The 24,935-nt window shown below is 36.7% G+C and overlaps 2 protein-coding genes across 4 annotated transcripts in view; one reads left to right on the top strand and one right to left on the bottom strand.

The window, feature by feature from the left end:
- Positions 1-1,499, bottom strand: part of HSPBAP1 (HSPB1 associated protein 1) — a 66,019-nt gene extending 64,520 nt beyond the window's left edge. Inside the window, exon 1 of the mRNA XM_083141717.1 lies at positions 1,366-1,499. The gene's annotated coding sequence lies outside the window, so the exon portion shown is untranslated. The remainder of the gene's footprint in view (positions 1-1,365) is intronic.
- A 19-nt stretch (positions 1,500-1,518) lies between these two features.
- LOC146003383 (uncharacterized) overlaps positions 1,519-24,935 on the top strand; it is a 59,213-nt gene continuing 35,796 nt past the window's right edge. Inside the window, exons 1-5 of one of the 3 annotated variants that reach the window (XM_083141666.1) lie at positions 1,519-1,582; positions 10,303-10,485; positions 11,569-12,681; positions 19,879-20,051; positions 23,645-24,167. In XM_083141666.1, coding sequence (XP_082997792.1) covers positions 10,320-10,485; positions 11,569-12,681; positions 19,879-20,051; positions 23,645-24,167 — 1,975 coding nt within the window. In that variant the 5' untranslated portion in view covers positions 1,519-1,582; positions 10,303-10,319. Of the gene's footprint in view, positions 1,618-2,207; positions 2,229-10,302; positions 10,486-11,568; positions 12,682-19,878; positions 20,052-23,644; positions 24,168-24,935 lie in introns of those variants that run through there. The other 2 variants (XM_083141671.1, XM_083141679.1) reach the window with 2 other exon arrangements.

Raw genomic sequence — 24,935 nt, 5'->3', positions numbered from 1 at the left:
GGCTAGCGCCAATGGTTCGTGGGGCTAGCGCCAATGGTTCGTGGGGCTAGCACCAATGGTTCGTGGGGCTAGCGCCAATGGTTCGTATGTCTCGTCGAACAAAGCCCTCTATGTCCTTCATCCGTTGAACGTGTGTCAATCTCATATTTAGTCCTTTTGTATTAATTCAATGTCACACAAATCAATTCCAATGTCTAAAGTCGCACAAAACAATTGCAATGTCTCAAATATCCAATACGCCAATAAATTACATAAATAATATATTGAAAGCGCAAATTATCCCATTGAACAAGTCATTCATAACAAGAAGAAATTGCAAATTATCCCATTGCACAAGTCAAAGATAAGAAGAAAAAGAAAATGTTCAGACGTGCGCCTGTGACATGAATCCAAGATGCGCCATGATGAAATCTCTGCAAAACCGTTTCGACGTTACATAAGGAATCTAAATATTGAAAAACGTAAGTTTCCTAGCACGTAGATCTAAAAAAATTACTTTCCGCGCTATTTAGAAACATCGTTTCTTATGAAGAACTAATTTTCGTAACGAGAATATTTTAAATGTGCGAAAAATCGAGGGTGTAGAAAAGGGTACCCGAGCCAACCTGACCTGCCTTATATAACAACAAGAGCATTTAGAGATGTAATATCCCTTTGTACCTCACGTAACGTGACACAGTAGAAGCAGCAGCAGTAGTTCTTATTGACAGCAAAAAAAAAAAAAAAAAAATGTTAGCAAACAAATACGCGCACACACGAGTATACAGAAGGGAAAAATCATTTTCCAGAAAACACACTGTAAGTAATCCCTAAATGTGTTCACAGACAGGCGTAAATAGAAATTGAACCGTGTAAAAAATGCTTGTGTACCATGACTAATTTGGAATTAAAGACACTCTTTACGAAAATGCTAAGACCGCCACTGTACCTCACACAAGTTACGAAGAAAATTTAGTCATGAAATTTATGTTGACCCTCGCATAAAAAAATATCTTTTTCTGAAATTTGGAAAGCCCTTTATAGGATAATTTATTCCTTGTATTAATACAGAATATGACAAACGAGCTCACGTTTCCCTTCGGTTATTCTGCTAGACTAGTAATTGACATTTACTTCGTATATCGATTCTTGTGAATACAATGTTTATCTTTCATTGATAAAAAAAAAAAAAAACACTGAGCAGTTCGATGGCCGGCTCTCATGATGCCCATGAAAATATTTTTTGTTTTTTTAACAAATGTAAACAAACATCACTCTTTTCGTAAAACTTTGGCTACTTTTAATTGTCAGATACTCCACAGTATTTTAATCATCTGTAGCTAAGGTCGTTAGCATCGACAGTCAGGTTGCTGCCAGAAGCATTACCTGTAAATTTTCTGCACGAAGTAGAGTTGAAATTAAGGTATCAAAATTAGTAGTCCCTACTGTAACAAACACATCTGTACTCGCCATATTCATGTTGCTGTCGAATGTCCGAAGAATGTCGATGTCGAAGTCGAATGACTAGGACTGCGCTGCGCACTGGCGCACAGAATTGTGGGTCTGGGCTTGTAAGTACACTAGAGAATGGCGTAAGAAGGAGGTATGTGGGTGAAGAGGATTTTTGGCATTTTTGTAGTAAATAACTTTCACATATTTGTGTAATAATACCAAATTGCAATCGCAATTTTAGTTATCTATCTTGGATGTTACCGAGGAAATGCTAAACTATCTGATAGAGCAGAAAGGGTCAATTCTATTCATGTCTCCTTTTTTTTTTGTTTTTAATTTAGTGCTTGGGATAGGCCTAGAAAAAGTATGAATTTCAGTCTGACTCATTGATTTTTATATCTCTGTCATACACTTAACAATAAATTGCTTACCAGTGTTATAAATTAAAATACGAAATAATGTTCGCATTGTTCCTTGTTTAGTTTACCAAACCCATAACCTTGAGCTTGTAAGCGTATGTGACTTGGCTGTATATGAAGGAAAATAATTATCAGCTGCTAAGCTAAGCTGTTCTTTCGCGATAAGACATTCAACATTCCGTTTGATAAATATTCACTAACGAAATAATTTTGTTGTGGAGTGTGCGGAAACCAGTCGCAGATGTAAGATTTGCGTTTTCTTGCGATAGTAGAATAAGTGAAAACTACTTCTACAGAATGAAATGGACGTCAACTTAAACAATCTCGAGGAAAGGTAGATTACTTCTGAAAAGAAACATACCAATTGAAAGTTCATTCGTAAGTATTAAATATGATATACATGCTGCCTCTCGAGAATAATCAGTGTACGTTTCTTTGTCTTGTTTTGATTCCACTTTTTTTAAAAAAACATTGTTTTCTGCCCAGGGCTAGATCTTTCCTTGCAACCTCCATGCTGTTCAGTCTTCAGTCCTTCGCTGTAGCAGCGTAGGACCCATTTAGGCCCAAGTTCCTTTAGTTTTACTGCGATCTCATCATGCTACGATTGCAATTTTTACATGGTTCAATTTCGATGTATGTCTATTAACACATACTGCGAAGTTTTAGTAATTACTTAAGGTTTTGTTCAATATATGCTTTCGTGGTTAGGCAGGTTTGGTTTGGTTCCCTTGGCATTAAAATAAAGTCCCTAAATGCATTCTACTAAGGTTCCGATTTACTTCTACATTCATTCCCACGCTTCTAGGATATTTACTGTCGCTTGTCGACAGAACATCTTGTCCATGAGAAGTGGTAATTTTCAAGTTGTTTTTTCAACATAAATAACTTTTTTAGAGTCCAAACAGTGCTCATTACTTTAAGGAAGGTTCAAATTTTGTGTGACAATGATTTCCTAAATTCTACAATAATTAGTCTTTGTGCTAGGAGAAATCATAAAACAATTTGAACAGTTACCGTGTCGAAGCGTGGTGCATATACTACCTTAAATGAAATTTAGGATTGGTATAATTTAACATACAGGGAATTTATCCAATTTGTTTGAAATTTGGGATACTTACAAGTTAGTAATCACGAATCTGCACTTAAAATTTGACGCTCACGTATAAATTTGGCACTTATTTGGGGGCAGGTGAATCTGGCCAATTTCTAACATGCCTTTAACAGGGACTCTATAGAGAAAGCCGGGTTAGCGGTTGGGGGTGGTAGGTCAATTACCCCAGGGGCAGAGTCCGGAATTGGTGGGAAATTTGGAAATCGAGGGTAGAAATAAGAACTTAATTTAGATTATTTTGCTATTTCCACATGTGAGCGCCAAATTTTAACTGCAGATTCGTGATTAGGGGGCCGAGATTAGTGAGTATGCCGAATTTCAAACAAAATGGAGAAATTCCCGGTATTGTAAAATCGCTCCGCTAATGTTATTACATGTGTATGTGATTTTGTGTGGTAATATCGTATACTTTAATACATTTTCCATTTACTGGTAGTTTAATTACTATTGTGAGAGGAATTGTTTTTTGTTTGCACTGTATAGACGACCACAAACAAAAGAATCTTCTGCGAAAAGCTTCCGCGCACATCCATTCCCCTTCTTCCATTCAACTCTGGCCATAAGAAAGCATGCTCCATTCTGACCCTCCCTTCACGCAGGAGTATGGTGCACAGTAGGGATGGCCAAACAGATCCGGATCCGGATCCGAGAGTTTCATATCTCAATCCCATTATAATATTACCACACCTTAAAAGGTATTATGATCTTTGATTACAAAGAAATTTTTCATTAGTTAGTCCTACAAGAATTTTTTTCAAGTGTTGTTCCTAAAATACTTTGCTACGCATCGGCTAACACACTCATGCACAAAAAAAATCTTACTTGTTTAACATAAAATGTCAGAGGTGATTTTGTAAACGCCATTGAAACGAATATGTATTCATTCCAATGTATTGGAAATGAAAACACACATAAATGTGAGACATTCCATTCCAGGATGAAACCTTTAACACATATAACAAGATAGAAATGTTATACAAAAATTATACAATTGTTCTACAGTTAAAGTTTTACAAATTAAAATAGAACATTATAATATATGCAGTGTTATATAATTACAAAGTGTAAGACTAACAAGCGAGGTTATCTAAGTGTCCCCCTCCAATTTCCATGAAACTTGGCAGGCGTATAGTGGGGCCCAAATGAAGAAATACGTGTTTTTTTGTTTCATGTAAAACACGTTTTTAGGGGGCAAGACCCCCTCAAATGTCAAGATGAAAACAAATTGAAGTGAGGATCTGGCCCCTGTGTCCCTCCGATTTCCAATTGAAGTGAGGATCTGGCCCCTGTGTCCCTCCGATTTCCATGAAACTTGGCAGGTGTATAGTGGGGCCCAACGGAAGAAATACGTGTTTTTTCGTTTCAGCTAAAAACTGTTTTAGGCGGGCAAAACCCCCTCAAATGTCAAGATGAGGACAAATTGAAGTGAGGATCTGACCCCTGTGTCCCTCCAATTTCCATAATACTTGGCAGGTGTGTGTATAAACGGGCCCAAAGAAAGAAGTACGTGTTTTTTTTGTTTCACCTAAAAAACTGTTTTAGGGGGCAAAACCCCCTCAAATGTCAAGATGAGGACAAATTGAAGTGAGGATCTGACCCCTGTGTCCCTCCGATTCCCATGAAACTTGGCAGGTGTATAGTGGGGCCCAAAGGAAGAAACACGTGTTTTTTTGTTTCAGCTAAAAAAAAAAAACTTTTACAGGGCAAAACCCACTCAATTGTCAAGATGAGGACAAATTGAAGTGGGGATCTGACCCCTGTGTCCCCCTCCGATTTTCATAAAACTTCGCAGGTATATAGAGGGGCCCAAAGGAAGAAATACGTGTTTTTTTGTTTCGGCTAAAAAACTTTTTTAGGGGGCAAAACCCGTCTCAAATTTCAAGATGAGAACAAATTGACGTGGGGATCATCTGACCCCTGTGTCCCCATCCAATTTCCATGAAATTTGACAGGTGTATAGAGAAGCCCCCTGTTTCTTCCTATGCCATATTTAGGGTGGTTTCGGGGTCAGATCCCCACTTCAATTTCTCCTCATCTTGACATTTGAGGGGGGACCTCTATACACCTGCCAAGTTTCATGCAAATCGGAGGGGGAGACTTAGACCTCCCTTGTATTAATTAATTACAAATTGCGCACGCACACACACTATATATATATATATATATATATATATATATATATATAAAAATCAAATAATCACACCGATGATGCTATAAATTAGCGAAAATTTTGAATTTTCCTACTGTCCGGTGAGTGTTTCCTTTTACCTTATTTGATTTTTACTTAGCCCTTTTGGCCCTCCTTGCTTTTATCCAATATATATATATATATATATATATATATATATATATATATCTGTGTGTGTGTGTGTGTGTGTGTGTATGTATATTATATATATATGTTATAAGCACATTCTTACTTTCCTAAGAAGCGCATGTGGGATGGCAAAACGTATCCGGACCCGAAAGTTCTGGATCCAGATCCGAAAAATTTTAGGATCCGCCGGGATCCGGATCTGGCCATCCCTAGTGCACAGGAGTCATGGGTCTGCACAGTCTTTCTTGCTTTTGCTTCCGCTATAGGACCATGCACAAAATACAGCAATTTTTACAGTAAAGCCCATTCCATGTTCATTATTTTAATTTATACTCTAGTACAGTAATTTTATTGATTTTCTTAAGTGCATTTTTGTTAATTTGAATTTTGGATAATCATAAGTTTTTTTTTTTTTTAGTCCCCCTGAGTTCAAATTAAGAGTCCACTGTAGCATCTACAATACACATTTGTGTACCACTAAGTTGTGTGTCTACTTCTGTTTTCTCTAGCTCAAACCCATTATTATTTTAAGTGTGAAAGAAATGCAAATTGATTGTAATCCTGTAGCTACATACAGCATTACTATTTATGTGTTCTGAGAAAGATAAGATAGTTATACACTTTTTCTTGTATGTACGCATTGCTTGCATGATAGAATTATTTTCCTGTAGTTTACGGTTATTACAAGCATAAGAAAACAGTCTGATGAAAGGAGCGTGTGTTCTCCTGAAACGTTACAAAGAAAAAACTGTTTTCTTATGCTTGTAATAACCGTAAACTACAGGAAAATAATAGTTATACACTGTGTGGCCATTGAATTATGACCACCGCTGTGCTCAATGAAAGTCTTTTATTAACGACATGTTTGGCGAGAGGGTGCTACCAGCCGATGTGTTGTGCAGAAATACTGTATCGCGAGTTCGGTACCTAGTGTGGTTTGAAATGGGGAAACTGAAGGACCTGACAGAGTTTGCAAAAGGTCAGATCGTCGGCGCCAGAAGAGCAGCTGCATCCATTTCACAAACTGCTGCGATGGTTGGGGTGTTCAAGATCGGCTTTAGTGAAAGTGTTCCATGAGTGGCGTCAACACCACGATCAAAAGATGTCCCAGCAGCAGAACTGTATGGGACAGCAGGAGATTGATGCCAACGGGAAGCAGATGTTGTGATGACTCGTCGAAGCCAACAGACACACCACAGTGCAACCATTAATATTCGAATACAACACAAATCAACCAGACACAGTATCTACGAGAACCATTCGTCGCACACTGTCACATATGGGGTATGCCAGCAGACGACCACCACTTCACCACCCACTCTTGACACGCGAGCATAAGTGCAAACAATGCATGTGGTGCAAAGAGTATGCAAATTGAAGTGTTGAAGACTGGAAGAAGGTGTGTTGGTCCGACGAATCTGTTTTTAATTGTTAATGCATTCTGTAAATGGTCGTGTACAGGGCTCGAAAAATCCGGCAACTAAAAATTTCAGCCTGGCGACTGTGATCTCTTGCTGTAATATTGCCGTTCTTTTAAGTTTGCATGTACGAAATTTTGAAGATTCTAAGTTCAAATTGCAGTACATCGTAAGTTAGCAAATGATTTTTTTTATCAACTTTCTGGACATTCCATAAAATCAGTAATAATTTCGGTACTTGTTTACTATCCTTCGGACACATTTATTTATTTTTACAGAAGAAACTACTTACCGTAATAAGTTCCTGTAGCATTGTCGAACATCAGGAAGGTGTTTTGTGTGATGTGGGAATGTTTCATAGCTGAAATTCATGTTGTTTGTTGAAAATTAATTCTCCGACGGAGAATAGTTAGCCCCACGAACCATTGGCACGTGGATAGGTTAGTTCTTTTAGGTTAGGAAACATAGTTAAAATTTGGTGTCATGTTAGTATCAGGATCTAGAAATTGGAAATAATTGCGAACCATTGGTGCTAGCCCCACGAACCATTGGCACGTGGTTAGGTTAGTTCTGTTAGGTTAGGAAACATAGTTCAAATTTCATGAAAACAACGTTGATACACCTTCAGGAATGTTGCGCGAAGCAGATACGTCAGTACGAATGTCAAAAATTGACGAAACGAAAAATTAGAGGTTTCCGAAGGATAGTAAATTTTTACCATAATTTCTTACTCTTTGTCTCTCCTAACCCCCACCTATTCCCACTTTCTCACATGATTTAGCGATGTTTTGAATACGGTGATGCTCAGCTTCTTATAGTATGTGCAATTGCTAGTAGGTGGTTACTTGGCACTTATTTCTGAAGAAATTTTTCGAGTACTGGTCGTGTGTGTGTTTGGTGTAAACAACACGAAAGTGTTCTTCCATCTTGCACAATGTCAAGGGTGCAGACCGGTGGCAGTAGCTGTATGGTGTGGGGCAGTGGCGGTCCCTCCATGGAACAGAGGGAACAGGCTGTTCCCTTCTACTTATCGCCCTTTTTAGCTATTTAAATTATCTATAATAACACTTCTTTCTTCCGAAATCAACACGCCTACCCTCTGTTCTGACGCCGAGTATTTCCGACCATGTGCGAAGGTAAACGATCCTCATGGAGCCACCTCCCACCGTGGAAGCTAGCTGAACTCTCAAGCTGTTCCCTATGACAGACATAGTGAATTCGTTTTCCTTCGAGTTTTTGCTATGTGCTAAAGTTTAATTGCGTCGTAGTTGATAGTTTTGAGTGTAGTAAGTCTATAGTTTCCTAATCTCATTGCAAAATTGCGTCTGCTAAATGTCTTGGTTAAACGGTGCGAAATAGCTTCCGAGGGAACAGCTGGCATCCACCTGTTCCACCAGCAAGACTAGCGCAGCGCAGGACAAGAAATCGAATGTTCTTTGATCGACCGGCTGAAGACGAAAGCTTTTAGTTCATTGAACTTTACAGAAAAGACAGCAGACATACACCTACCCTAACCTAATTAGAAACTAAAACGAAATTGTACACAAAGCATTTTCAAACAATTTACTACAACTCTGTAAAATGATTAACTGGATACTCTTCCAGTGGCAAATTTTTGTTGTCCTTGTTTGTTCCCGAGAAGGGAGTTTGGAACAGTTCGGGTTTTGTCACAATTTCTACAAATCTAGCAGATGTCATGAAAAAAAAACTCGGCCATCTGATTGTCATTATTGCATTAAGGACGTTTGAATTACAATGCTCAACTTACAAAAAAAAAAATGTCAACTTAATCTGATGAGATGTTTCGACAAAACATTTTTTTTATCTGATCACTCATAAATTGCTTTTATTAATTTTTCCTTTCTTGCGCATCATCAATTTTGTTTTTAATGTTTTCTTTACATTTTATCATATTTGCTTTAACATTGGTATTTTCATAATTTTAACATGCTTCATGTATGTCACTTCTGACAATTTGTAATATATGTATCGTATATTTTATTTGGTTCATTTCAACAAGGGTTGAATTTTACTTGGTCTACTGTATTATATTACGACAGGTATGGGAGGGGAGGGGGCAACTGCAGGTCGCCTGTTCCCCTGCCTGATTTAGCTCTGCATGCCACTGGTGTGGGGAATGTTCACATGGCAAGAATTTGGATTCATACAACATGTTGAGCAACGTTTCACAGTTGTATCGTCGTCTCCTAGCAGGCACAGTAGTACATCACACTTTGTTGCATTTTTTCCTGATGGTTCTGGTATCTTCCAGGATGATAATGCAACATGTCATCGTGCACGTGTGGTTCAGGATTGGTTTGAGGAACACTCATCTGACTTGGTATGGCCTCCAAATTTGCCAGATTTTAATCCGATAGAGCACATCTATGATTAAATGGAGCGACACATTAGGCGCCAACTCTGAAGGCTGCGTTGGACAAAGCGTGGTTATCAATATCTGTGGCCTACTCCAGACATCTTGCGGAATCCATGCCACGTAGGATATCTGCTGTCATAAAAGCAAAAGGTGGTCAAACGCACTACTAGTGGTGGTCATAATTCAGTGGCCACATAGTGTATTTGATTAGTGTGGTATTTCCACATTTTTCTCTCCTGCACGTACGTACAACATTTTTTGTGCAAAGGAAAATGCTTCAGGTGGCAGGAGACCACTTGTTGAACCTTTTTTTCCATAACATAATTTCTCAAAAATTAAAACTTTCTGCATTTTCAAACTTACATTTCCACTGATTTCTAGTATTCTGAAAGATTTTGTTATCTCCTGTACAACTTGCAAAAGAAAATCATAACATTCAGACGGAAGGGGGGTGAAATGAAAAGTTGAATGAAATTATAACTCTCAAGAATAGAATTAATATGCATTTTGTATGGCAGAACGAGGTTATAAGCCCCAGAAGGGTACTATGGTTGGGAAATTGATACCTAAAGGAAAATTAGTCACATTTCTCAGCACAAAAAATGTATTTTCAAACGTTCTAAATTCGATGCTGGCTGCTGGTAATACTCAGTACCTCCTCGTGAATTTGTGGTGGTGAATTATAATGAAGTGGGTTTATGTGGTGCTATTTTTCTACATAGGAGAGTATTTGGATGAGTGTTTCCAACCCTGGTATTTATTTACCATAAAAGGTGATTGTGTTACAGGGTAAACTTATGCAGCTGTTGAATCATTTTTATTGTTGTTCATGTCATACTTTTACATTGGTACATTTTATTCTATATTCACATTATTTAGAACTACTAATGCTATTGAAATTACACAATCATATTATCAAGTGTGTTCTGCATCATCATACCCGAGATGGATGCTTAAATTTAAATAGACTGAAATTGTAGAAATTTTTGAAAGGGTAGGCTTTGTAACTCAGGTTTCATTTTAATTTACCCACAATTTTCACATAACCTTCTACTAAGTTACCTCCATGTATCATAAGCTATTGAATATATTTAAAAATCCAATATGTTTGGTTTCAATTTTCTTTTACTTAAAACTGCTACAAAGAAAAAACCTGTAGTCATCTGACTCACTAGTCTTCAACTTGAACATGCATCCATTTTTTACCTTGTGTATTTTTTTTGTTGCAGTTTGAGTGATTGGTGTAATGGAAGAAAAACTCAGCACCGCCAAGCATCGCCCTTGGGAATCAGGAGAAAGCAAAAGTCTCTCTGGTGAAGGCGTTGTAGGAAGCCCAACATCACTTGCAGAAATATTTGATACTGCTTTTGCATCCAGTGTAGATAGACCACATAATGATGAGTGTGCTGCAAGTAAGTTACATCATTGTGTAACAGCAAAGATCTTAAAATGAAATGCAGTTTATTGGTCTCACATTATGAGACAGATAACTGAAACCTGATATACTGTGAAAGAACATAATCTTACAGATTAATAGAATGTGAAAGAACATAATCTTACAGAGTATTCGCATTGCCAATATAATATATGGTTCAGTTTCTTCAGTTACTCACGAAATAAAGTGGTTAATAGGTTAGAATCATGTGATGGAACAACATAATGTTCATTGGTTAAAGACAAGGATAATAATCGTAAAATTAACAGCTCATACAAAAGGCAAACTTTTAAGCATTTGATATTCTTCTAACGCTGAGCTGATAGTACTTTGAACCAGTACCGTTACTGTGACCGGTGTGTTCCACTTTAATTATAAGCATCAATTTACCAGAGTTTTGCTTCAAAATATTCAAAAATTACATCTGAATATTAAAATACTTATGTAATCATAAAATAAGTTTTTCACATAATATTGGTGCAAGATCAGTGGAAACCTTGAATTTTGCATAACTTTCAGGATTATTAGACTACAAAAGTGTTAGCTTTGTTACAGACCTTGAGAACTAACCAAACACTGGGAAAGTATCGTCCAGTTTATTTACCAGTTATTGGTAAATAAAATCCAACCAATACTGATACATCAGCATTGGTATTCGCTCCGTTCTATATTATTCTGATTTCTTCAGGATTTGGTTGAAGCAGTTCAGCTGCTGCACATCTTATTTCATTTTCAACTCCCTTTGAGAAAATGCCAGTTTTTAAGTAATAATGATAATACATTTTCAGACAACTTGTATTTCTGATTATAATAAAAGAATTACATGATAAAAGAAAAAAATAATTTTACAACTAGTGTCTTCATGTCTTGATTATTATTTTGTAAATACTTGCACTTCAGATCAATCGTTTTAGAAAAAGGATTCTAACCACTACATCAATTTTTGGAGCAATAATAGGTTATTGTCTGTTAAGATTAGTAAATTTTACAGCTGTGTATGGGCATAGCAATTTTGACATGATTATTTCTTGTAATCTTATTTGATTTTCTTTTGTTTCAGCTGAAATGGAATATGAGCCTCTGTTTGCAGAGAGTGACCCAGACGATGTGGATGTTGTCTCACTAGAACAGTATCCACAGCAACATAGCATGCTACCAGGACGTAATCCACCAGATGTATCTGTAGCATCAAATTTTGGAGTAAGCCCAAGCCAAGCATATTCCTCATCTGGGTTGGGTTCTAATTTCATTACATCAGCTACAAGTTACATAAATGGAAGCCATCCTCGTAGCGTTGATGCTGACATTTATTATGGAAGTGGTTGGCCTGGTTCAAGAAACCACGCCCCCTTTTATAACATATTTCATGACTTCCCTCAACCTCATAGTGTTTCAACAGATCCTACACTTCCCAGCAGTTCTAGGAAACCCGATATGCTTGCTCCAAATGAAAGTCAGTGTGTTTTGTCAGACTGTGGCTTTTATGGTGAAAGTCTGAATTCTGATCCTCACGGTGTTCATAATGACAGGGGACAGGATTCAGTCTCGCCAATGGAATGGGACAGCAGTGTGAGTGATCCCAGTGAAATGCGTCGGAAAAGAGTGCTTCATGAAAGGGAGTTTACTAACAAGATCAAAACCAAAAAGGGTAATCAGGTATCTCATCTAAGGAATGATGCTGGTCAAAACTCGAAACCATCTTGTAGTTTTCATTTTCACAATGAAAGAATGGATATTCAGAGAGATTTTGAAATGCATCTCGATGATGCAAGGGTTGCATCGGATGAGAGAAGCTTACCAGGAAGGAAAGATCTTCCAAGATCCATGGATCAGGTTAGCAGCAGGCGTAGCCCCACTTCATCCCAACAGGAATCATCATCTACCAAAGGAAGGCAGCCATCAACGTCACGTGAAAACTATTCAAGTGAATGTGGTGCTAGGAAGAAAGTTGTTCTACCTTTTCGACCTGAGAATAGTTCTTTCCACAAACCGAGAGAGTGTGATAGATTTGCTGATTTGTTTTCATCGGATACCGATTCTGATGTTGATATAGTGAACTGTGGTAGATATTCTGTGCTCCAGAACGTAAAAATGGAGAGAAAGGGAGACAATTCTTCATCTAAATCTGAAGTTCATTCAAACACCAGTAATATGAACTGCAACAGTTGTCCAGGTGAGGTTCAAAACATTGCTAATTAAACATATTTTTGTGTGTGTTTATTAACAACACTTTGTGTCACCAGTTATTAAGCTTTACGTGTGGTCTTAAAATGTCAATGTACTTTTGTGATGTCAAACTTGTACACTTCCCCAAGAGTTATTCGACTGTCCTGAAGTATTTCTAAATCCAGAAATCATTCATGCTGTAACAGATCTTGAGCACCACCAGAGAGTAGCCAACTTTACTAGAAGTCCCTTAACAGACAAGAGAGCCAGTGGTGGAAATTTTATTATCTTGTGTATAATATGAAGTCTGAAACTATATTCCAACATATTAACCTTTAGAGGTCGAGGGTAAAGTTGACTTCCTGATTATATCTTTGACACGGCTCGAGAGGAATCCAATGGTATGTGTATCTGGTGTCGAGGCAGCACCTGTTTTTTTTTTTCTGAGAAGCTCTGTTGTCACTTTTACATCCAACATGAACTGCAACAACGTTACACACCCAAGGTATAAAAGAAATTGCACAACGCAAAGATAACCACAACCTTACATTATAAAATTTCAAAGGAATGTGATTTAATCCACATGCACTTGACAAGTACTGCCACTTTAATCCAGTCCCTAGCCATAAGGCCCGCAGAAATTTTGAGGTGGACGAGTTTTCTCTTTTGATCCTGTTAGGGCATGCCTAAAGAAAGTAAAAAATCTTGGGTAGACATCTGGCATACTGTGCCCAAATTTTCTAGGGGCCCATAAATTCAAGATGGCTGCCACTTCACGCACCAACAAAAGAAATTGATCATAACTCATTTAAAATAAGTTTTTGACAATTTTGCATACAGACATATTTTGTTCAGAATTGAAAGTTGAACAAAAAATATTCTTTGTTTTATTCATATCGTGCACTGTTATGGAGATATATCCAGTGAAAGAATTGCGTACCCTTTTCTGCAAGGATTCTAAGCAATATTTTATATTGCCAGTCCCTGGCCATAAAACCCGCAGAAATTTTGCAGTGGACGAGTTTTCTCTTTTGATCCTGTTAGGGCATGCCTAAAGAAAGGTCAAAATCTTGGGTATACATCTGGGAAAACGGGGCCAACTTTTCTAGAGGCCCATAAATTCAAGATGGCTGCTGCTTCATGCAGCAACAAATGAAATCGATCATAACTCCTTTAAAATTGATTTTTGACAATTTTGCATACAGACATATTTTGTTCAGAATTGAAAATGGAACAAAATATATTCTTAGTTTTTTCATATATTGCACTGGTATCCAGTAAAAGAATTTGGTACCCTTTTCTGCAAGGATTCTAAGCAATATTTTTACACTTTTACTTGACATTCCGGCATATAAAGGGCAAGAAATCACTGCCTGTGATACTTTGTTGATGCCTCTGAAGATATTAGCAAAGAAAATTGACCATGTCTCCTTATCTCCTTCAGAAGTCATTTTGACCATTTATAGGTTTCTCGGGTATTTGAATGAAGGGAAGACATGTGTATGTAGGATGCCTTCATTTTGAGGCATGCAATCATAAGTATAGTACTAGGTGTTTTGCTGTACAATGTGTCAAGAGAAGGTACATGGCATTGGGAATCCAAGATTTTTCCCTTTCTTTAGGCATGCCCTAATAGGATCAAAAGAGAAAACTCGTCCACCTCAAAATTTCTGCGGGTCTTATGGCAAGGGACTGGACTACTTCCTACAATGGACGCTACAGTTAGGAAAGTTTTGAAGGGAGGGTATACTGGACACCACATGGACTTGACATATGGTTGTCAGAAGGAAGCTGATCTTTTGGTTTGAAGGAAAGTGCAGGGTTGCTACGCGACTGGAAAACCTGGAAAACAGGGAAAAGTCAGGGAATTTGGTTAGTCAGGGAATTTTGCATATTTTCTGGAATTTACGTGCATTTTGGAGTTGCAGGAGAACCAGTTATAAAATGAACGAACGGTTCATTTCCACTTCCGAATTCGGTTCTTGTTGATTCCAGTCCCCCAAACGATTCAGTTCAGAAACTTGTTCCACTCGTCATTATGATTTCTAGTCTGTTACGTACAACATTATGGTTCCTTGCATTTCAATTCTATATTTATTCACTCTCGGATCTTGGATCCGTTCATTTTGTGACTCGTTCTTGTGAACCTGTTCAAGACCGGAATTTGGAGAGGCGTGAGGTTTTTCCTTAGAGAACAAACTACTCAAGGCGAAACCTACGCACCAGCCATCCTCAGAATTTTTTGCGGAAAAAATGTTGCTTTAGCTTTGTGTATGGTGAGGAAATGTGTATGATTGAGTAAGGTCATTTTGAAGGTTTTTTTCCAACATAAATAACTTTTTTCGAATCCAAATAGTGCTCATTATTTTAAGGAAGGTGGAAGGTCCAAATTTTGTGTCACAATGATTGCCAAAATTTTATGATAATAGTCTTCCTGAGAGGAAAATTTGAAAAAAAAATATCATAAAACATTCGGAACTGTTACCTTTTAAAAGACAGATTTCGATGTTTTCCGTAATATAAAATTGGTTCCAGCATGTGGAAATCTCAAATAATGGAGATATTTGATTCCAAAGTATGGCCCGCGTATATATTTTTTTTAGGTGTATGGTTGGTCACCGCCCCATTCAAGTTCTGAATTTCCATAATATGTACTATTTTCAATAAATTAAAAAATATAATCATTAAACTTATTGCATTTTCTAAAGGTACATGACCTAATTTTCTGTTGTTTCTCATTTGTATTGATATAGGCTAATTGAGGTTGTGTACAGGTTACATTGTAAATCTTTGATATATGCCACATTTTTTTATTGATTTTTTACACCACCTTAATTGTAATGACTTAGTGAAAATGGGGAAGTACAATAGTTATTTATTTTTTCATTGAATAGCATTATATTAATCACTTGGTAATTTTTCAGCTAATAACTGTGTATATCCATATTCATAATAATTAACGTGCCTGCATATTTAATTGAAAAACATGAGGTTCAAAAGCAAAAATCATGACAACAAACATGTCTGGAAAAAAATTATTTCTGGTCTGGAAAACCTGGAAAAGTCAGGGAATTTCATAATCAAAAAATCGTAGCTACCCTGAAAGTGGCATTCGAATCAGGACTTATATCATAGCTATACTTACCACCTTTATGTGGTAGCAAGCAATTTACATGTAATTTCAAAACTACACATATTTTAGTTCTGTCTTTTTTGTTCATTTGTATACAACTGAAGGTATGACACACTTGAATTACTATTATTAATAAGCCCAATTTGAAAATGGCTTCGTTTTCTCTCATAGTATTAAAGGATAGATAATACAAAATGCGGTACAACTCTGCAACTGATATATTTTACTTTTACATGTAATAATAAGAACAAAATAACACATGAGACAATTGGAGATCCAGCAGAAACACTCAATTTTCAAAATTTCCTGAAAATTACACCTTTTAAATATGTAATATTGTGGGACGGGCATTACATGTCCTCAAAGACTGGCCCTCCATCCAGTCTCCATAGGACCAACGCTAGAACCAAAATTTCAGATTTTTTTCCATAAGCTGGTAACACTGCTGTTATTATTTTTCCCCAAGTAGTATCAGCCTATTTTCATTGCAACTTTGCATGGCCACAGGTCAATACCAATTTTGTTGACAAATTTTGATCATCATCTTCTTCCTTTATTCCTTTTACTTTCATTATTGTGAGGTACAATGTCTAAGTTTCACCTTTGCTAAAAGCCTACTTTTTTTTTTTTTAATCACAGCAAGTTTAGAAAGCGTAACAATCTGTAGAATTGTTGAAATGTAAAGCACAAAGACCTCCGAACCCCAGACATTTAGCCATCACCTTTCCAGTCGGGAAATAGCTCGAAACATTTAAGGAATTCTTCTTTGTAGCTAATCAATGGTGATTTATTCATTCTAGTTTTTGGACTTGTAACCACTGTTATTTTTTAAAAGAGATTTACCTACGTTTCGGAGGCTGAATCTGCCTCCGTCTTCAGGGTAGCATCTAGTCTGTTAGATCATATAAATTGTTGCCTTGGAGGATTATTCTTGGTGGCCTAGGCTCCACCGTGACTGTCTGTCACAAGGACCTCTATATACATAAAGTTGCCAGAAAGGATTATCAGTGGCCCAGGCTCCACTTCATCAGATGACCACGTCAAGGTCACGATCAAGGCTTTGTGTGGCACAGTTTGGTTTCCACCTTGATCCTCGGGGACTGGACCGAGGATTGCTATCCAGGGGTTTATATGTAATTCGGCCATTTCACGTGAAATCACTCAATTGAAAGACAAAAAGTTGCTTCATAGTCATGGATTTGCTTCATATTTTTCTTACTGATAGATTTTTTGTCCAATGTGACAAATATGTAATATTAGACTTGTCCAACAAATATTTTGAAAGTTACGAATTTTTGAAAATTCGAAGATTTTCAGAAATTGGGTGGATGAACGAACGCACCATGTGACACAAAACATGTCATATCTCTGAAACTACGTGGAGTATTTTGATGATTTAGGTATTGTTGGAGAGGAGAAGGATAGTCCTAACAGAAAATGACTATATTACCACTCTTACCTACTCAGAAAGTATAAAAATCTTTAAATAAAGATGTTGTGATGAAAGAAACACTACACTTTGTTTAATTGTTTGATAGGGAGACCCAGGTTTTACCACAATGAAAATTGTTACACAGCATAATCAATACATGTCAAACATAATATTAAAAAATCAGATAGGTAATATTTTTTATAGTAAAATGTCACAGGTTTCAGTATAGGGTGTATGAACCAATGTTCCAATGCCATACAGCTAAATTTTTGACAAATGGCCTTAAAATGCTCACTCAGGGTGTCTACCAGTCTGGAAAAGTCTGGGAAATTTACTATTTTTCTGGAAAATTTGTATTTTTGTAGACCTTGTACAATAGAGATTGTTTAAAAGTTTGGATGTTGGCTGCAGCAGGTGGTATTGATTCAATGACAAAGCATACCTTACATCTATCTCCATGTTAAACAAAGATCTCTGTCCATACCAAATGCTCTCTGATGCCATACCTTAAATTATTTTTATTTAAGGTTTTGTTTACTTTGAAATCTTTCTTAATTTACAGTTGTATGGTCATTTTAACTTTTATTTATATAACAATTAGAATTGAAATTTTCACAAATAGAGAAGTTATAGGATTCGCCGCGGTGGCTCAGTCGGTAACGCGTCTGACTACCATGCTAAAGGTCCCGGGTTCGATCCCCGGCCGGTTCAAATCCGGGAACTTTTCTAACGATGGAAGCGGCCCTGGTGCCCACCCAGCGTCGAATAACATGGGTACCTGGGGGAAACCCTGGGGGGTAAAGGTGGTCAGGAGCGTGATGCTGATCACATCACCCCCACTCACGACAGGATCAAGAAAGTTTTGGGGCGTTACCCCCACACCCCCTATACGCCTTCATGGCGTGGTGCTATGCACAGGGGAGCACTTTACCTTTTTTTTTTACTTTATAGGATTCTCACACACCTGAGAACTGGAAAATTTCATGGAATCTGAAGCAAAATATACAAGGCTCGGGTAAAATCTTATGATTGATAAATGAGTCCCAATTAAGTACAACTGAAGGACTTGAAATGCTCCTGTCTGCTCGTAACCCAGGCTGTTGTATCATTTCTCTTTCAGCAAGGATCACATATCTATTTGCTTGTCTGTTTCTCATTTTAAATATGTTTCCAGGGCTGGTGACCAACTACATTGCAATATTCAAAACTATATTAAAATTTTAAAATAGCTGCAAATTAGCTAGAAAACCCTTTTTCATACAATACTGGTGCAAAACTTAAAATTTGGTATAATTCCCTGGATAATTAGATTCCATGAAAACATTGCTCTCCATTTGGGGAGATCCTGCAAATAGTGTGTGGTATTGGTGAATAAATTCCAACTGATATTTCAGTACAGATACAGCAGTGGTAGTATTGGCTCAACCTTAATTGTTATCTATTGTTTGTCTAGAGCAGAGATCGCAAAACTCCCAAGGCATGAAACTACTTTTCACATTTGAAAATACATAGCAAAGTACATGGAAGAAATAAAAATATTAAAAATAGTTTCTTGATTCATAAGAACTTGAACACGTAATGAAATTATTCTTTAATAGATGGATGGGGCAGTAACGATGTGCCACGTTAAACTCTGCAGGATCTTGAGAAAACTTTTAGATCTTCTCATTTACTAACTTCTGATATAATTGTAGATAATTTTAGGTTGATGTCTTGTCTCCCGCAGCCTGATAGGTGTATTGAATCAATTTATGTTATTTTGATTCATCATTGCATGGAAATTTGTTCTTGTGCCTCTGGTTGTTATTGAGATACCAATATTTGAAGGGCTCTGATGTAAAACATGGTAAGTGACATTTTGATCATTTTTTAGTTGCAAAGTAAAATGTCCCATTCTTAAATTTTCAAGAGCAATTGCCATGTCATACAATTTGCATTGGATTTAGTGAAGCTTTCTGAAATTGTTAAATACAACTTAAAACAATTTATCCACGGTAAAGGTTCTAATATCTTTTTTCTTAATGAACTCAGAAATGACCAAATTGTCACTTACCATGTTTTAAACCCGAGCCCTTCATTTGATACAGTAAGACAAATTGTGTTGCTTATGTGTAAAGTAGTATATACGTTTAGAATTTGCCAGATTTTTGGAAGCATTTACAGTACATAGTATTTCAGCTATCAAAAATGGTGCCTCCCTGATCAAAAATGGTGCCTCCCTGCTAGTGGTAATGTCATCTCTTTGTAATCAAGGGGTTCTGGGTTCATTACTTGGTGGAGGCACCTAGTGGATCTCACTTTAAAATGTAGGTCCAGTTCCGATTAGCTGATCTCTGCATAAAATGGACTTGAAACAAAACACTCAAGTTGACAAGAATGCTAAAGCAAATCTAAATGTACATAATGTTTTCCCATAATTTTAACTCCAAACTTTGTTAAGCATTTGATACATCATGGCCTTCTCTACCAGTTGTTTAATTCTCAATGAAGGCACATTTCAATGATTCAGTTTTCACTTGAAAGTGTAAGTCTGGTCCAGATTAGCCTATCTGTGCATAAAATGTAGTTGAAAAAATAATCTGTGCCAAACCTTGTGTAGTAACTTGCAAGTTACAATATGCTCAAAATTTCTGTTACAGGACCATCAGGGTTACAGGGAAATTCAAGAAGATGTCAACAGCCAGAAGATGGTCCGTCAGCACCTGATTTACAGCTCGATTGGCTGTCATCTAGTAGTGACGATGATAACGATGTTGATGACGACGATAGTGGGATTGAAGTAGTCAGTGTACAGTGCAAGCAGTCTTCAAATGTGAGTGTACATCATCATTTCCTGTGATCATACAGTTTCAGTGGGCTAGCTTCACCAAATAATTTTTCATATCACATACTTGGGAAGGGAGGGGGATAAATTCTCATCTCACCTGGAAGGAATGCAGGTTGGTAATTAGTAGAGCCAAATATTTATGGTAAATAAAAGGCATATTTCAGGATCAAATGTGGTACATAAAATAGCATATCCATTTTAAAATGGTGAATAAAAGCCTAAATTTGATTTAAAAATTACACTTATTACACAAAATTAACATTTCACTTTTAATAGCACATTTATGTACTTGTCAGAGTATTAAGTTTATTCCTGTGTAAAGGAGTCTTATTTTTGCTTCTGAAATATTTACAGCAAAATTGATCAATTCTCAATGATTTGCATAACTCACAGGATAATTCAGACCTCGGAAAGTGTCACATGGGTAAATAAAACCTAAATTTTGTGTTTAAGTTTATTTCGCATTTTGCAGTTCATTTCACATCATTTTCTGACAAAACATGGTAGCAAAATGCATCCCACACCTTTCAAAAATATAAAAAATTAACACTTGAATGTGTTATTTCTAGAGGCACATATTTTTGGTAAATAAAAAAGCAAAACTTCTGTACAAAAACCGTCAATTTCAGGTTCAAAAGCGGTAAATAAAATGAAATTTCGCTTTTATAGCGTTGAAAAAGCAGCATATAAAATGACATTTTGATTTTAAAAATGTTAATATAATCTCAAATTTGATTTAAAAACTGCACTATTACACAAAAGAAACATATCCCTTCTAATAGCACGTTAAATCATTATCAGAATATTACGTTGATTCCTGTATAAAGTGATCCATTTTTGCTTCTCAAATGTTTGCAGCAGAATTAATCAATTTTCCGTGAATTGCATAACTCACAGGATACTTCAGCCTTCAGAAAGTGTGGCGTCTGTATATAAATGGTAAATTTCATGTGTAAGAGTCTTATTTCGCAGTTCATTTCGCATCATTTCGTGACAAAACAGGGTAGGAAAATGTACCTCGCACCTTTCAGAAACATGAAAAATTAACATTACAATTTGTTATTTCACATTTCGTGTTTTCGTCAAAAACGAAGTATGCATGCCTCTAGTTATTTCAAATTTCGTGTTTTTGTCCAACTAAATATGCATGCCCCTAGTAATTAACAATGTCTTTATTTAACATGTTCCCCCTCTTGAGTGCACTGCATTTCTTACAACTCTACAACAAATGAAACCCTTGGAAAAATATTGTCTTTCTCCTCAAACCAGCTGCTCACATTGATAACCATAGCATCATGGTCCTGAAAGTATGTGCCAGGTCCCTTAACCGACTGTCTCTCCTCAGGAATTATGTTGAGTTCTCTTTAATTGATAGATTTTTGATGTTTTATGTAATATAAAATGTGTTCCAGCGCACAGACATGACAAGTAACTGAGATATTTGATTCCCAACCTATGTTACTCTGAGTACTTTCGCTGCTTTTTATTAGTAAAACCCAGTTGTATTTCACTCAAATAGGAAAAAAAAAACATGTGCAAATGATATCACAATCAAACCTAGCATTTCTAATCTAACAAAAATGTTAAAAATTGTTATCATTGTAAACCTAACACTCCGAACCTAACAACGTTAAATTATAAGCATCAATAACTCTTTACATCCTGAAGAAGGTCCTTGTTTGCACTCATTTGACCAATGTGCACCAGAGTTGGGAAATCACTGACTTCCAGACATCCTGTAGTGCAGCGCATCCTTCAACGGCTGTGTCCTTATTTGCCAGTGTTGGTCTGCTGCAGAATCCCTGACCATGTGGGCATAAAGGAGAATGAAGCAGCTTATGCTGCTGCCAAGACTGCTGATTCAAACGACGGCAATGTTCTTGACAACCTTTTGTCTGCCAGGAACCTGCAGAATGAGTTTTTTTTGCACCCATGGTCACTTTCTGCAAGGACTAGACCCTCCAATGTGTCATGTCTATAATGTCATTTTCAGTGTTCAGTATATTCTTATTGAATGTGCCAGTTTTACATTCCTCAGACTGACTTTTATTCTTCCCAGCTGTTTATCATCTCTGTTGGGATGATGCTGTTTTAACAAATGATTTTAGCTTTCTGGGAAGAACAGGTCTCTTCCACTGTATGAGAATTTTTAGTTTATCCTTACCTTTTTAATGTCTTGTGCAAGTCCCTTTGCAACCTTGCACTTTTAACCCTTCTCAAGGGGCTTTTTACACCTCTTTTTTCACTCAGATAAGGATTTAAGATGTGAGGATATTTCGGAGGGTGCAAAATGGGCATATGTGCCTATGCACCAAAAAGTTTTATTTCATCCATTTCAGTAAATGTAACACTCCTAACAATAGTTTCACTTTTATTTTGGTTTTGCAAGTTGTCAGTCCTTTATGTTTGATTGTCTTTATTTTATAATACATTTTAATGTAAAATAATTAATATTTATTGACCTTCATCATTAATATTTTGTGTTCATGAAGTGGTAGGAAACATCGCATGTACTGTTGTTTTGGATTGTTTTGTTAGATGCTATATTCATTTGCATGAAACCTTTGGGCTATGCTTCTTCAGGCTAAGAAAACGTACAAAAACAGCATAATCTTCATGAACCAATCAACATTTTTCAATTTGTAATTGGGATACAGAGGGTCAAGGGTACCTTTCAAATGCATTGTCAGTGTATTTTCTTTTACCACTTCATGGTGGCATTAGATAGCATTCAAAATATTTGAGAAAATTTAAATTTAGATGTTTTTGAATTTTCATGATTGCATTTAAAGTTGCATATTCTTTGACTTGAACATCAGTTCCAATTTATTTAATGACCTGTAGATAAGTTTTTGAATATATACAGGGTGACTTGGAATTAGATGTATTCTCTGAAAGGGGTTAAAGTAGAGACAATTTGCAATAAATTTCACCATATGATACTCCATCTGAAAATTAGTAGTTTTCGAGATAATCAAATTTCTATTGTTTTTTTTAAAAAAATGACAATTTTCCACATAAAAAGATGAATTGAGAAAGAAACTGCTCATTGTATGGCACCTATTTCAGCATTTTCTGATAGCTAACAAATAAGTGGTTCGTTGGAAAAAAAAAAGTTTTTCCCAAATAACAATCGCATGTAAGTAATGGGTGGGTCTAAACTTACAAGTGGTGATAAAAAAATACACTCTTAGTTTACTAGGCAACATATTAATAACAAAAATGGTATGACACGAAGCGTGCAAATTACTTCCTTGAGTCATCAGCTATCCAACAAGGTACAAATATTGCTAACATTCACATTTGCAAATTGTCTCTACTTTAACCCCTTTCAGGGAATACATCTAATTACAGGTCACCCTGTATATTTGTCATTTAATAATACAATTTTTGTGATTATACCTGGGTACATGACAGGAACTTAACCACCTTTTTTATTAATACAATTTTTTAAAATTTCTGAACAGTGTGGCCAGGCAAATTCTCTCCAATATCATGGTGTACATTTGCAAATTGCTTATTTGTATTGCAGCTAATAAAAAGTAGAAAATTCATGTGAAAAAATAATTTCTTTGCAGAAACCAGTGACAGTGGTTGACCTAACTCAGGAATCTGATGACGAAGTCTCGATACCACCATCTTCAACCTCGAATTCTTGTTCATCGTCTCTAATGACCTCATCTGCAGGATCCTCTTCAAGTAGAATGGCAGTGGCAACGAACTCTCCACCTTCGCTGGTGTCCTCCATGGTATCTTCGTCAGGAGACCCCAATCAAGCATGCAGTTTCAGTCATTTCCTTCCTTTCAATCCTCCACCAGCTATGCCTTCAAGAGGAGTTCCACCCCCACCACCTTTAGTCCGATTAAGACTGCCTCCATGTCGCTACCAGCAGACGGGCCTCTGCGAATCGCAGGATGGATGTCCTGTAGCCCACCCGTCTAATGTTAACTCAGTTCCGCTCCAAACTCCCATGGGAAATGACCACCACTGTGCTGTGTATGGGAGCTGCCTACATACTCATAGCCACAATCCTCCTTTGGCACACACTCATTCTCATTCTAGTTCTGCTAGAGCATGTCCGGCACATCCATATTATTTAGGTAAGAATAATCTCATTAATGTGTCTGTATTCATTGTTTGCCTGTGATTTTCTGTTCTCTGTAACCACTTGTAAGTACATCCAGTTGTTTAACAATTCTTAGTTTGCAAAGTTGAAAAATTATCGATAAGTTACGTTGATACCAAGGTTAGTCACATTTCTCAGGTTTATATTGTTGTTATTTCAGATAAATGCTGAAAAAAATTGACAAAACTGGGTTTTATTTAATGAGATTTTTTTGTACAAAACTATTGCAATGGAACAATTTCTTGCTTCATAGATATTTCAGCAAAAAATGCAGGCTTGACCAGGTCTCAAACCTTGGTCTCTGCCAGTGTGACATTGCTCTACCACTTGCTGGTTTACTTGTGTGAAATTGTCTGTCAGTGCTAGTAGTACATCTGGTAATACCTTGCTTCTTTACCACTAATAAATTTTCATGTGTAATACAATACATTGCATGCAGGGGAACCTCGATTCTGTTTTTCAGGGGACCAATGTGAAATAATTTAAATCTAAGATCCGGGATAATTTCATAGCATATTGTTCTATTAGGACCATGAGTATTGAATGCAGTAAAATGTAAAATCGGAGCTCCACTGTGTTGATATCCCTCCAAAATGTATTGTTTCCAGTAGATTGGATTTTGATGACTTTCAAAATCCATAGAAGGCATGGATTAAAATCTGCAAGTAAGTTTGATAGATTTGGTACAGAAGAGTCACTTGAAAAGTGTCAAGACAAGCTGAATGAATGTAAACAGTGATAC

The sequence above is a fragment of the Lepisma saccharinum genome, chromosome 1 (assembly GCF_977018435.1).
Source record: "Lepisma saccharinum chromosome 1, izLepSacc3.1, whole genome shotgun sequence".
NCBI lineage: Eukaryota > Metazoa > Arthropoda > Insecta > Zygentoma > Lepismatidae > Lepisma > Lepisma saccharinum.
Note: the sequence above shows the minus strand (reverse complement) of the source record. Positions and strands in the feature narration are given on the sequence as shown.